At 46.4% G+C, this 12,661-nt stretch overlaps 1 protein-coding gene across 1 annotated transcript in view; it reads left to right on the forward strand.

The window, feature by feature from the left end:
• The window catches only part of Slit3 (slit guidance ligand 3), a 568,801-nt gene that overhangs the window by 96,938 nt on the left and 459,202 nt on the right, over window positions 1–12,661 (forward strand). Inside the window, exon 4 of the mRNA XM_027938651.3 lies at window positions 4,876–4,947. Within this exon, the coding sequence (XP_027794452.3) occupies window positions 4,876–4,947 (72 nt within the window). The remainder of the gene's footprint in view (window positions 1–4,875; window positions 4,948–12,661) is intronic.

The raw sequence follows: 12,661 nt of genomic DNA on the forward strand, positions 1-12,661 counted from the left end.
GACACTCCACACCTCCCTGATAAAAGGGAGGTACTTGCCATGTTAAGCCTGGCCCTTCAGCCCCTCGCCCTGTCCTTTCCCTTCCCAAGGGGAGCAGTGAGCCCACCTTCTAACTTGGCTGATCTTGAGGCAGATGAATCTGGAAGCTGAGTCTCTGGGAGTCCTGTCCTGCTCCACAGAGAGTGGCTTCCTTCATCTAGCCCAGGGGACAGTTGACCCCTTAGGCTCCCTAAGTTGGCCACTCTTGCCTTCTGATTTATTCATGAACTTGGACATGAACACTTCCTGAAGGTTCCTGTGAACCTGGCACTGTGTTGGCTGCCATTGGGAAATAAAGGATGTGCAAGATTCAGTTCCTATTCTGAAGGACCCTTGGAACTTAAAAGGAAGATGAGAACTGCACATTAGGTGATAAATCAAGACAGCTTATAATGAAGGGCTGAATTAAATATCATCATTTTACACAGCAGTTAAGAACACAGGTTTAGCATTAGGCATCTGGCTTCAAATCTCTTCACCATTATGTTTTGGTGGACTTGATTTGGGGCAAGTGCCTTATTTTTCTCAGACCTTGGTATCCTTATGTGAGGATAATAATTAGACTGGCCTCTGGACATTTCTATGGGGATTCAGTGAGATAGTACATGCGAAATGCTTTGTTCAGTCTTTGACTCATGGTTGTACTGTTATTACTAGGTATTATTTGTCAAAACATATTTGAAAGATCTCAGTGGCTCAGAAATTCTGAATCTAAACACTCACCTTCTGCTTGGTATTCCTCCTGTCTCTGTTCCTTTCCTAGATGATTGGTTATTTTGACTGATCAACTTCCCAAGTTGGCTCCTGGGAAGCCACTTTTAAATACCTCTGTTCCTGCCATTCCCTCAACCATCACATGCATTCAGTTGCAGACCCTACTCATCAGACCTCACAGCTGTCTCCCACATCCATCACCACAGTCAGCTTTAACCGGGTCTTACAGAACCGTGTTGGATACTCAAGAGCCCTCTTAACTGATCTCCTTGCTTCTGCTTTCACCCTTTTCCAAACCAAGTTTACTGTTACTGGAAAGAGCTTTCTAAAATCCAAACCAGATGGTCCCTCCCTTGCTCAAGCCCTTTCTATGGCTCCTTATTACTCTCCATAAAAATCCAGGCCCAAATCCCTTACCGCAATCCACAAGGCCCCTCGTGATACAACCTCTGCCTACTTATACAACTCCATTGCTCATGTTCTCAAGTCTCCCCCATGCTCCAGCTACATAAGCCTGCTCCCCAAATGCTGCTCAGTCTCCTGGCTCTCCATAGAAATGCACATACTCAAGTCCACAACTTTCTGTCCATCTTTCTTGGAGAGTCACATTCATCTTTCTGTAAACAGGACTGGGCCAGCTTCTCCTTCTCTACGTTCTCACAACAACTTTGCTTATAACAGCGTGGTTTGACTTTTACTTTCACATCTGTCTTCTCCACTAGCATGGGATGTTCTGAAAGGAAGAGATTGCATCTTACTCATCCTTGCAGGTTCATATTCAAAAAGAACTGGAAAGATGGAAGGAAGGAAGGAAGGAAGGAAGGAAGGAAGGAAGGAAGGAAGGAAGGAAGGAAGGGAGGAAGGGAAGGAGGGAGGGAGAACTGATGGATAGATGGATGGTATTTGAATGAGTAGATGGAGGGATGGATGGGTGGTTGATGGTTGGCTAAATGGACGAATTAACAAAGTGGCAAAAATGTCTATACGTGCTTTCCATACCCAGGTATGTTCAGGAAGGCCTTCAGTGGTTCCACAAAGTCAAGGCTGTGAGGCTCATGGTTCAGGTTGAAAAGCAATATGACTTTGTAGCTCAGCAGCCAGTGGAGCTTTGATCTGGATGCTCCCCATTGTTCCAGTAGGAAAGCTGTGAAGTACTCTTGATCTTAGAGGGAGAGGGGACACCTGCGTGGGCTTTCTCTTGTCGTGGACCTGACCCATGTACTGTTTGCTGACCATAGTTCTGTCCTTGTAGGGGTTCCGTTCACTCCTGCTCAGCCTCTGGGAATCACAGATTCACTTCCAGTTGGGGCTGGAGACTCCTAACCTGGACCAGGGTAACAGCAGCAGATGGCACAGGTGCACTGTGGCCAGTAGCCACTGTCCGCAGCCCAGTGCTTACCTAATCCTTTCTCAGAGCAGCACATTTCATCCCACTCGTTTTTCTGCTCAGGACAATAATTCCTGAGCAGCACATGGAAAGTGCCCCTTGTGTACCTTGGAGCCTTTGTTGGCTCTTCAAGGAAGACTTTTCAGGCCAGCCTATTCTCTAGTGAACACCAGTAAGTTCTGGAATAACCTGAAAATACGGAATCAAGCTCCTGCTAGGAAGAGCCAGCGTGTGACTTGCCCAAGCTGAAGTGGAAAGGCCCCTGGCATGGGACCCGAGCCCAGCCTGGCTGCCCCAGGATCCCCATTCAGGGCTCAGGAAGCAGCAGGCAGAACTCCATTGGCTAAATTTGGCTGCATTTTTATTTTTGTCCAGCCACAAATACCGGCAAAGAAATGAAAATGATTCCTTCCCTTCCGGGAGCCTCAGAGCCAAGCTGGTTTTATTTTTAGTTCCAATTCTGGTTTAGGGCTTTGAGCACACTAAACACCCTACCCACTTCAGGCAGCGGCCACCAGAGTTTAGGATTTTTGCCTAGACTGGAGTCTTGGATGTCTAAATGGAACTCTTACCAGGCTTTGTACAGCTGTGACAATAGAGGGTGGTTCCAGACAGACCCATTTAGAGACCCATTTTTTGCCTTGGGGACCTCCAAGAAAGTCCTTTCCAGGGAGGGCATTGTACCCAGAGTAGATCATTGTCTGGATTGGGGTGGAGGAGGTGGCAACCCGGAAGAAAAGTGGAGAAAAATGAAGAAAGGGAAAGGAGCAGGAAGCTGTCATTTATTGAGGGATTCGAGTACCATGGTGGTTCAGAACCAGGACTCTGGTGTCAGGCTGACTATGCCCAAGCTCTGCCCCTGTGGCCTCTGGGTGTCCTGGGCCCCTCCAGGTTCTGAATTCTTATATAGGAGGTAGAGATATTAACAAGGCCTGCCTAAGCATTGCTGCAGTTGGGACCAGCTGATGCAGCATGTAGCACAGCCTGTGACACACAGTCATCACTACTGTGATGAATATGACTAGGTCATCACTACTTTGATGATTTTTGCCATCTCATGGCAATGCATAGGGTCATTTAAGACAGAGAACTGAGACTTCAAAGTCTAAGTAACTTGACCCAGTTCTACAGTGAGAACATGATTAAACCAGACCCTGGCTAATCCCAAAGTCATAACACCATACCTCTCCATGGCTCATGACCTCCACCTGTTCCAGAGAGGATTAGCATGGACTATCTGGGAACTGTTCTAAACCAAGAACTGGATCCAACCTCAGCCTTTCACTTTTGTGGCAGGAACACACAAAGAAAGGCTACTGGGGGTGGTGGGAAGAGCAGAAAATAAATTAACAGACAGAAAACAGAGCACGGATTGCCACAGCCAGCAAGAGGGGGGAATGGGAGCAAAACCCCAAATTGGGAATCATGTATGAGGGAAGGAGGGAGTGTGGACTTTGGGGCCAGAAGACGTGGTGACACTTACCTTTCCTTCAGCCTCGGTTTGTTTAGCTCTAAGATGGGGATAGGACAGTTATCTCATGTAACTATGTGTGTTTCGTTCACTCTAGCTGGAAAAATTCTTCCAGCTTCTGAACCATCTTCGGCCTGGGAAGTTAATGGACACTATTAGATATACGCTTAAGTGATTTGTGGGTTCATCTGTAAAGACAGAACCACTTTCCCTGAATAAGAGATGAACAGATGCTAGGGCAGAAGAACATGAGCTAGCAAGGAACAGGGTCTCCCTCTTGGTCTAAGACCCCCAACACAACTTTCATGGAGATCACATGATGATTGTGTGCCCTGGAAGCTCTGGTGGCCTTCTTTTCTGTGACATTTAGCATTGGCCATTCCCAGCAGAGACCTGCCCTGGTTCTGTGGCCATCATCCAACACTGGCCATCCCTATCAGGCTGAGTTTTATATCAAGCTACCTCATGCCCAAATGTTGGTCCCTGATCCAGGGCTGATTTCTGTGTTAGGCATGGTGGGGGCAGTGCTGAGCACCCACAGTGCTGGAAAGGCCCATGAAAATGTTTTATTTTCTTTTAAAATTTGAATAGAAGTGAGTTTTTAGATTGAAATAGTTACATAACATAAAAATTTTGTTTTTTTACAGTTGTGTAAAATATAATATTTAAAAAGTTCTTATGAAGAAAGCAGGCTGCAAAGGCAGAAGGGCCAAGACCCAGGAGAGTCATCATGCTGCCTTGCTCTGGTCCAGAGAGCCAGCCTGGCAGGAATTCCACTTGGTCCCTCAACCCAGAGAGATCTGCCTTGACCTCTCCTATGTTCCTATAGCAACTGCCACCCATTTAGAATCTGGGATGCTTTCTCTGGTATTTAATTTGTTTCTGTAGTCCATTTCACATGTCAGTTCTATCACTTGGCAATAACTACCCGGAGCTCATGGGGAGAAAAAGCCCCAAAGTCCCTGGGAAAGAATGCTGTGATCAATTAATGATGTCTGTCCCAGACTCATGACAAATGAGGGAGTGCAGCACTCGTGCTGGGTTTATGCTTATGACTGACCTTGGCCTTGCATCTTCGTGGACTATAAAGCCCGGTCAACATGGTATATGCCTTACACATGTTGAACATCCCATATTGAAAAATCTAGAGAGTCCCTTAATACCTGTTGATGGATGGATGGATTGATTGAAGTAGTATCTGCAAATACTCTTGATCCGATTTAATATGCCCTTGACGTCTTTTCATTCTTCTTTTCCCCTGTAGGCGTCTCAACAAGAATAAGCTCCAGGTCCTTCCAGAATTGCTTTTCCAGAGCACACCGAAGCTCACCAGACTGTGAGTAGCCTTGACTTCTGTTCTCCATGTGCGCCTTCCCTGGTGTTAGTGATGTGCAGGTTGTGGTGCCTTCATGTGTGGCACCCTCTGCCATGTGGATCTGCTGATTCAGCCCCGGTGTGGAGACTAGAGCAGGGCTTGGAATGGGGAACCTCCACCCCCACATCTCCACGTCTTGTTTCTTGCTCTTGCTTTCAGAGCTCAGTGGCTTATGTGGCTGATGAGGTCTCGTGACGCGTGGTAGTTGACCCTCCCCCATTGCAAGGAGGGAGGAAACTTCCATTTTACATGGGTCTGAACTTAATTCAGGGGAATTCTGAGGGGGAGCTTGGGCGAGTTGATTCACATGAGGCTGCTGGTAGTCTCAGGCAAGACTGGGTCAGGCTAAATGTTTCCATCTCCCTGACATGCTGGCTGGAGGAGTTCCTGCCCATTGCTTGCTGTCTAGCATTTCTAGTTCAGGAACTATGGGTCTTGAGGTCGATGGTTTGATGAGAAAATAAAGAAGCACCCTGAATTTTGCTTTACATTTTAGAATGGTCCAGACTACAATGTGGGGGTGGGCAGGGAGATTTGGAGATGCCCTGTGTGTTTATTCATTGTGAGAGTTTAAAGCTTGGGAGCTGGAGATGCAGGGTGTGGTGGAGGCTGAGTTGTATGTCATGGGTATTCATTGACACTGAACAGCTCCATGACTGTGAACCTGAAATGCTGCTGGCAGTGACCAATATAGATCCTGGGGTGAACTGTGCTGCCCAGGGCCCAACTCTGGGAAAGAAGTAATGACTGTCTGGCTACTTAGCACTCATGACAAAATGAGGGAGTGCAGGCGCTGAGAGTTATAGCGTGGCTGGGGTAGAGGGATCTTGTGTTGTGGCCACCATTCTTCTTCCTGATGGCTGTGTTTAATGCCTACTTATGCAGTCAAACAATGCGTGTAAGGCTCTGGGGTAAGCTAGAAAATATGAAACACGTGTTAGTGTGTACACTTAAGAGCGAGCTCTGAATTAGAAGTATGTATTTATATGTGTCTATACACAGACACATGCACATAGACTATGTGCATAAATGTATTTTCAAAGGAAATTGTTGGAACAAAAACAGGCCAGGGATGGTGGGTATTCTGGTGGAGCAGTGTCTTGCTTTCTCTAGGGTGTACTTGTACTTTGTCAAGATCTTCTTGCTGTGCACACTGTTTCTCTGGCAGGGCCCACCTTGCTGACTTTGCTAAAAATAGGAAAGGCCCTGACCCCTTTTCAGACCTCTGGTGCTTCCCCCTGGAGCAAGTACAATCCAGAAGCCTGAGTGTCTAGCAGGGCTGGGTAAGATGCCAAGGGATGTACCAGAAACCATTCTGAGTTTAACTTCCTCTTCCCTGTAAGGTCATCTGTTTGTATCCACAGGGGACTGATTCCAAGACTCCCATGGATACCAGAATTCCCAGATGTTTAAGTTTCTTATATGAAATGATGTCATATTTGCATATAACCTATGCACATTCTTCTTTCAATCAACTCTACCTGGCTTACACTACCTACTATAATGCAATTCTATGTAAGTACGTGGTGTACTGTGTTGCTTAAGGATAATGGTGAAAAAAACATCTGTCCATGTTCAGAACAGATAGATACTTTTTTTTTAATATTTCTAATTTACAGTTGGCTGAATCTACAGAGGACCCATGATACAGCTCTCCCCTTAAATGCTCACAAAACAGCCATCTCTCCACCCAGCACTGCCTGGTGGGGCTCTCTCTCTCTCTCTCTCTCTCTCTCTCTCTCTCTCTCTCTCTCTCTCTTTCTCTGCAAATGCCATGATTTTATTCTCTGTTATTGATGAGTAAAATTCTGGTGGCCTTTTCAACCAGCACTTACCAAGTGCCACAGACTATCTCCTATTCACCTGGAATCTCAGCATTAGTTTCTAGAAAGAGGAAAAGGGCCTGGGGAGCCAGAGCTGCTGGATGGCTGGGGGGAGGTGGGGGCTGAGCACTTCAGCTGCTACCTGAGGGCAAGCCTCCCTGTGGCTGTCAGGTGAAACCCAGTTTTGGCAGGGCTGGTCTTGATTCAGACAAAGGACATGGTGATAACAGGTCTCTAGGGTGCTGAGGCCAAGCATAGGAACCCATGGGCTATACCTGAATCCGCCACTTTCTAATTGTGAGAGTTTAGGAGAGTCACTTTCCCTTCTGTGCTTAAATCTCCTTGTTAATAAAAGAGGGATGCCCCTTCTTTCTCCGTACCTTGCAGAGGAGCTGTAAGTATCCAGGGAGATGGTGGTGCCTGTGTGTTTTCTAAGGCTTAATGTGTTATGAAGTGGAGGGGCCAAGATAACTGCTGTTACTCCTCAGTTCCTGTCTTTGCAGCCTGTTTCTGGTCTCCTCTCTCTGGGAGGAAACTAGGAGTTGCAATGATCATTGAGATAAATTACTCTGAACTTTTGTTTCCAGCCAGAGAGCTGCAGCTGGGAAGAGAGGAAGGGCATTTAACACATTTTCATAACGGTCCCTCTCTGGGTCCCTGGACTGGCACAGAGACTGATGCACATAAGGCACTCAGTCAATGACAGCTGGATGGTAGGTGAATATATGAGTGACACAGGACCAAGGAAATGTGTCTCAGGGAGCTTTGATTCTTTTACCCACCATTCGTTCAGTCATTCACTCATTCATTTCTGTGTTCAGTAAGCTTTTCTCTGGGTGCTGTACAGCCCAGCTTCTGTGCTGGGTACAGAGCTGTGTATGTGAAGGCTGTCTAGCTCTCCATGTGCCCTGATATGACACATTCTGAATGGCTGCCAAAAAGCCAAGAGCTAAATATAATTTTTTTTTTTTATTGAAGCAACTATATTAACCCAGGTTTGAGCTATAATCAGCAATTGCTTTTTCTCTTTGGGCTTGATCTTTGATTTTTCTTAATGGCCCCATTATGTCTTTGTCTTATTTTGTCAGTCACTCCAGGGCCTTTTTGGAAGTAAGCAGGGTACAAATTAGAAATCAATAAATGTGCAATCATGAGTGTGTGTACATATGCCACTGGCTCTGTTTTAAAAGAGCACTGTGTCTCAGCAGACAAGGCAAGCATTTCCCAGGAAACCTCCACACTGCTTCTGTGCAGCTGGCTCTTCCCATAGAGTGCTGTGTGGCACAAGCAGCCATTACAAACACTACTTTTCTCTTATTCTTAGACTTGCAGACAAAAGCTGCTTAATGTTCAGTGTTTATCCAAAGAATGCCTTTTGGAAAGGTGATGGTGGTGTAAGAAGACACGTTTGGAGTAGTGATGGGAAAGAGAAGTGGTATTTATTGTGAACCTGTGTATGATAATAACACTACTAACCAGCAAGTGCCAGAAATATGATTAAAATAAGGTTACCTGGAGAGAAAGTCTATTACTGCATGTAACTGCGAGGTCCAGGGGTAATTATGGCCTCCGGAACAACTGAATCCAAGGGTTTAGAACAGAGGTTGCGAAACAGAGGTTCCTTGGAACAAAGGTTGTGATGCAAGACAAAGTGGACTCACCACATGCTAATTTTGCAAACCCAAAGAAGAGTGCCTTTTTTATCATCAAGTGGAAAAGACCTGAGGGTAGGCTCTGATAACTAGCTTAGACACCTGCTCAAGCAAGTTGCTGTTTCCAATAGGATGGGGTTCTCTGACTGACCCAGCTCCTTCAATCTTGTTTGGGGACATTCAAGATCCAGAGTATAGCAGAAGAGTTGTCTAACTTATCCATGGTTGTATAGCCAGGAGACATGGAACTGGGCTTCAGTGCACATTTGTGTCTCTACAAAGCCCTTATGCTTCCTCCTATCCCATACTGCTGTGTGACTACAGCAGAGAGCTGAAGGCCTGCAGAGAAGGACTGACAGTGGCCTGTCAGATATGCCAGTACTTCTCCCAGGCCTTTTACTGGCTGCCCCACTGCACCCCCCTCAGATCCAGCACCATCTGATTCTTGTGTGCATTAGTGGCACATCTGTCCTCTTGTTCTGCGCTCAGGCACATAGATCATAGACCATTTGATCCTAGAAACTAGATCCAGAGTGCCTAGGAGGCACTCTGAGCTTTAGATATCACAATGGTCCACAAGACATCCAACCAGACCTCTGTCATGTCTTGAATACTCAATAAATATTAGCTCACTCCCATCCTTACATAAGGTTGCCAAAAAGTGTAGGGACTTTGCTTCTGATCTTTGAATGCTCCCCGGAATCTAACCCAGAGCTGAGGAAGGAAAGAGGCAGTGGAATAAAGGACTAAGGGGTTGCCAGTCATGTGCCATGAGCCCTAGGGCAAGCTACTTAACCTCTCTAGGTTTCAGGCTCATCATCAGTAAAATAACATAGGCTACGTTTATGGTGTTGTGAGAACAAATGGAAACCATCCAGACACCTTGCAGAATTGAGTACCTCACAGAATCAGTGCCGGGTGGAAGATGGCTGCCATTAAATTTACTGACTGATGGGAGCTGTGCATGTGCTGGGGCTGTGGGATCTGTGGTGCAAACATTTCAGCACCAGGAAAGAGTCCAGGCTCTGGAATTGATGAGAGTTGGATGAGCATTGTACTTAGAGTGGGAAGACCCTGTGCCTCACCCTGGCTCTGCTGAGCACAAGCTGTGTGACCCTCGGTGCATTACTTTGTTACTGAGCTTCAGTGGTCTCACCTAAAAAGCAGAGTGGGTCTGTTACATCATCTAGAGACATCTCTCCTTTCTGCATGCATTTCCAGATTTTTCGTTCACCTACGTGTGGGAGAGGCAGTGAAGGATTTCTGGTTATTAAATGCTGGCGGTAATGTTGCCAGAAATTCTTTAGAAGGAGCAGAAGGGAAGTTAAAAACAGCGATTAAAAACCCTCTGCTGTTCTCTGGATTAGACAGCTTTGGAGGGGTTGAGGGATACAACTGCATTTGAGTTTGACCTTGCCATAGGAGGATGTACAGACCACTGGGGTCCTGTTGGCCCACCTGTCCCAGATTCAGGTCCAAAACGTCTGTTCAGTATTTGGTAATGGTTTAAAATCTCTAGCCGCTAGTGGCTGGACCAAGACTCTAATTACTCTTCACTTGGTTCCATGAGGCATTTGACAGCTTCAAAAACATGCTGCTGGGGTTAAACCTGCTGTCACTCCCTTGGGGCCATGGAGTTATGAGAGACTTGGAAAGTTAATCCCCCAGTAACAGAAAACAATATGAAATTCGGCCAACAAATTTACCTCCAAGTCACTGGCTGTTATCATAGTAGAACAGCATCCCTGTCCCAGAGCAAAAGGCCACAAGACTTCAGCTTTGCAGAGACTTGCTTCCCACAAATGAGCCCTCCTCTGAATACTCATTACTGCTATTTGGTACCTTGCCTGTGTGTTTAATGTTGTCTTTTACTCCAGCATCGTGAGTGTGCTATGTCATTATCGTAGACCAAGCACGTTTGTGTCTTTCTACAATGTCAGCATTTGTTAAATAATGATGAATTCACAGCCTGGGCCACTTTCATCAGTGGCCACTCACTGTATGCGTGTGGGTCACCTGGTCGCCAGGTGCTGGGCAAATACAGGCTCTTTATTCCAATCTTGATGTCTAATTTCTACAGCACTCGAGAGGCACACACGTCACCCAGTGATACATGAACAGATCACGGAGAGACGGAGGAAGGGCTGAAGCAGCCTCAGGGTCACAGGATGCTGCGCCAGGCGCACAGACACAGGGAGACTCAAAGTTGGAGTCACCGAGGGTCAGATGAGGATGGTAACAAACCAGCACTGCAGAGTTTTCACAGCAGAGGCTCCAGACAGAAAATGGCACTTTCAGTGTCCCCATGTCAGCGGGAGGCATCAGCTTGGGGTGGGCCATGCATGGGCGTCACAGGCAGGAGAAGCCATCCTTGGTGAAGCCCACGGCAAGAGGACACCAGAGGCTCATTGCTGTGGCAATTTTCCTTGGGCGAGGCTCGTGAAGAATGACCAGGTGACAGGGTCAAGGTGCCATCGTATTCAGCCTGGGGGGAGAGGGGCTCCCCTTTTATGGAGCCTGAGTGAGGGACGCTCCTCTGTGGGTTACTGAGCTCCTGTGTCTGGTGTTCCTGATGTGACCTGGGATGTCCACTGTCCAGGTGCTCCTTGGTTTAGTGTGATATGTTGTCATGTGAAAGTCCTTCATCAATTTGTCCCTTGTGTCCTGGGCAGATGATGGTGGTTTCCTTATACAAATAAGGTGTGGTCTCATCCCATCTTGGTACCGTACTCAACATGGAGTAGCTCATGGCAAAATGCTGCTTTACAAACCAGAGTGACTCAAGTTACAAACTCAGCCTAAAACCTGTTGTTCTCTATCTCAAAGAGTAATTCAGAGCAGGGTATGGCCTGCTCCCCACAACCAGGGTGTTTCTGCTTGCTCCAGACCCCCCAAAAAATGAGAAGCTGCATTTGGGAAGGAGACCTGCTCTTTAGACAACTCAATATGAGCACAAAGAACAAGGGCTTCAAAGCCCTCCAGATCTGGGTTTGAATCCTTCTTTCTTATTGCCCTGAGCAAGTGACCTCAATTTTCTCCATCTGATGCTAGCTCTAGCATTGGGGCAATAATTATAGTTCCTGCCAGTTTCCAGGGCTACCATAACAAATGCCCTAGAGTGGGTGGCTTAAACAACACAAATGTCCTTTCTTACAGTAGTGGAGGCTAGAAGTTCAAGATCAAGGTATTGGCCTGCTTGGCTTCTTCCGGGATCTCTGTTCTTATATGTGGAGGACTTTGCTGCTGTCCTTCATGTGATCATCCTTCTGGGTGTGTGTGCCTCTGGTGTGTCTTCCTGTTCTCATAATGACACCAGTCATACTGGATTGTGTCTTCACCCTAATGGTCTCATTTTAATTTAAGACCCAAATACACTTTTATTCTCAAATACACTTACATTCTGAGCTCCTGAGGCTTGAGAATTGAACATATGAACTTGGGAGTGGGGCCACATTGAGTTCTTTTCAGTTCTCAGGGAGTATTACATATTTACTCTGGGTCAGGTGTTTGGCAAACTGTTTCACATCTATTGTCTTACTGAATCTTTTAGGAGGTAGATGCACTATTGTCTCCATTTAAGTGATAAAGAAACCGTGTCTTTGAGATTTAGACAGCTTTCCCAGGGTAACAGAGTCAGTAACTGGCCAAGCCAAAGTTCAAACGCGAACTTGCCTGACTCGAGTGCACATCCTCACTTCAATTTGTCCATTATAGTTATGTCATGTGCCTGGTAGGAGCTCAGTGAGTGCTGGTCCCTGTGTGTCTCTGAAACCCTAACTGAGCGCATGCTTTGTTGAGTGATTGGAGCCTCACTCTTCTAGTCAGTACCTGCTGCCAGGCAGAGGTCCCAAGCAGCTGCCTCAGTCTTCCAGTTTTGCATTCAACTTTAAAACATAACTACATGCAATATGTGTCTCTATAAAACTCTGCACTGATGTGAAACAGTACTATAAAAGTGAAAAACCAGTGGAGAAAACAAAAACCATACTAGCCAATTTTCCAGCAGAGTTGTTATCTGATGTGGTGAAAAGATAATGGGCTGATGGGAAAACCAGTCCATCAGGATGCTGGGGGCTTCCAAGAAGGCCAGGCTGGGGCTGGATCCCAGAAACCTGTGTGGTCCTGGACATGCTTGTTTGCCTCACTGGGCTTCTGTTGTCTCGTCTAATCGAAAGAGGACAGGATGGAAGTTGGTCTATT

Source organism: Marmota flaviventris, chromosome 5, assembly GCF_047511675.1.
Source record: "Marmota flaviventris isolate mMarFla1 chromosome 5, mMarFla1.hap1, whole genome shotgun sequence".
Lineage (NCBI taxonomy): Eukaryota > Metazoa > Chordata > Mammalia > Rodentia > Sciuridae > Marmota > Marmota flaviventris.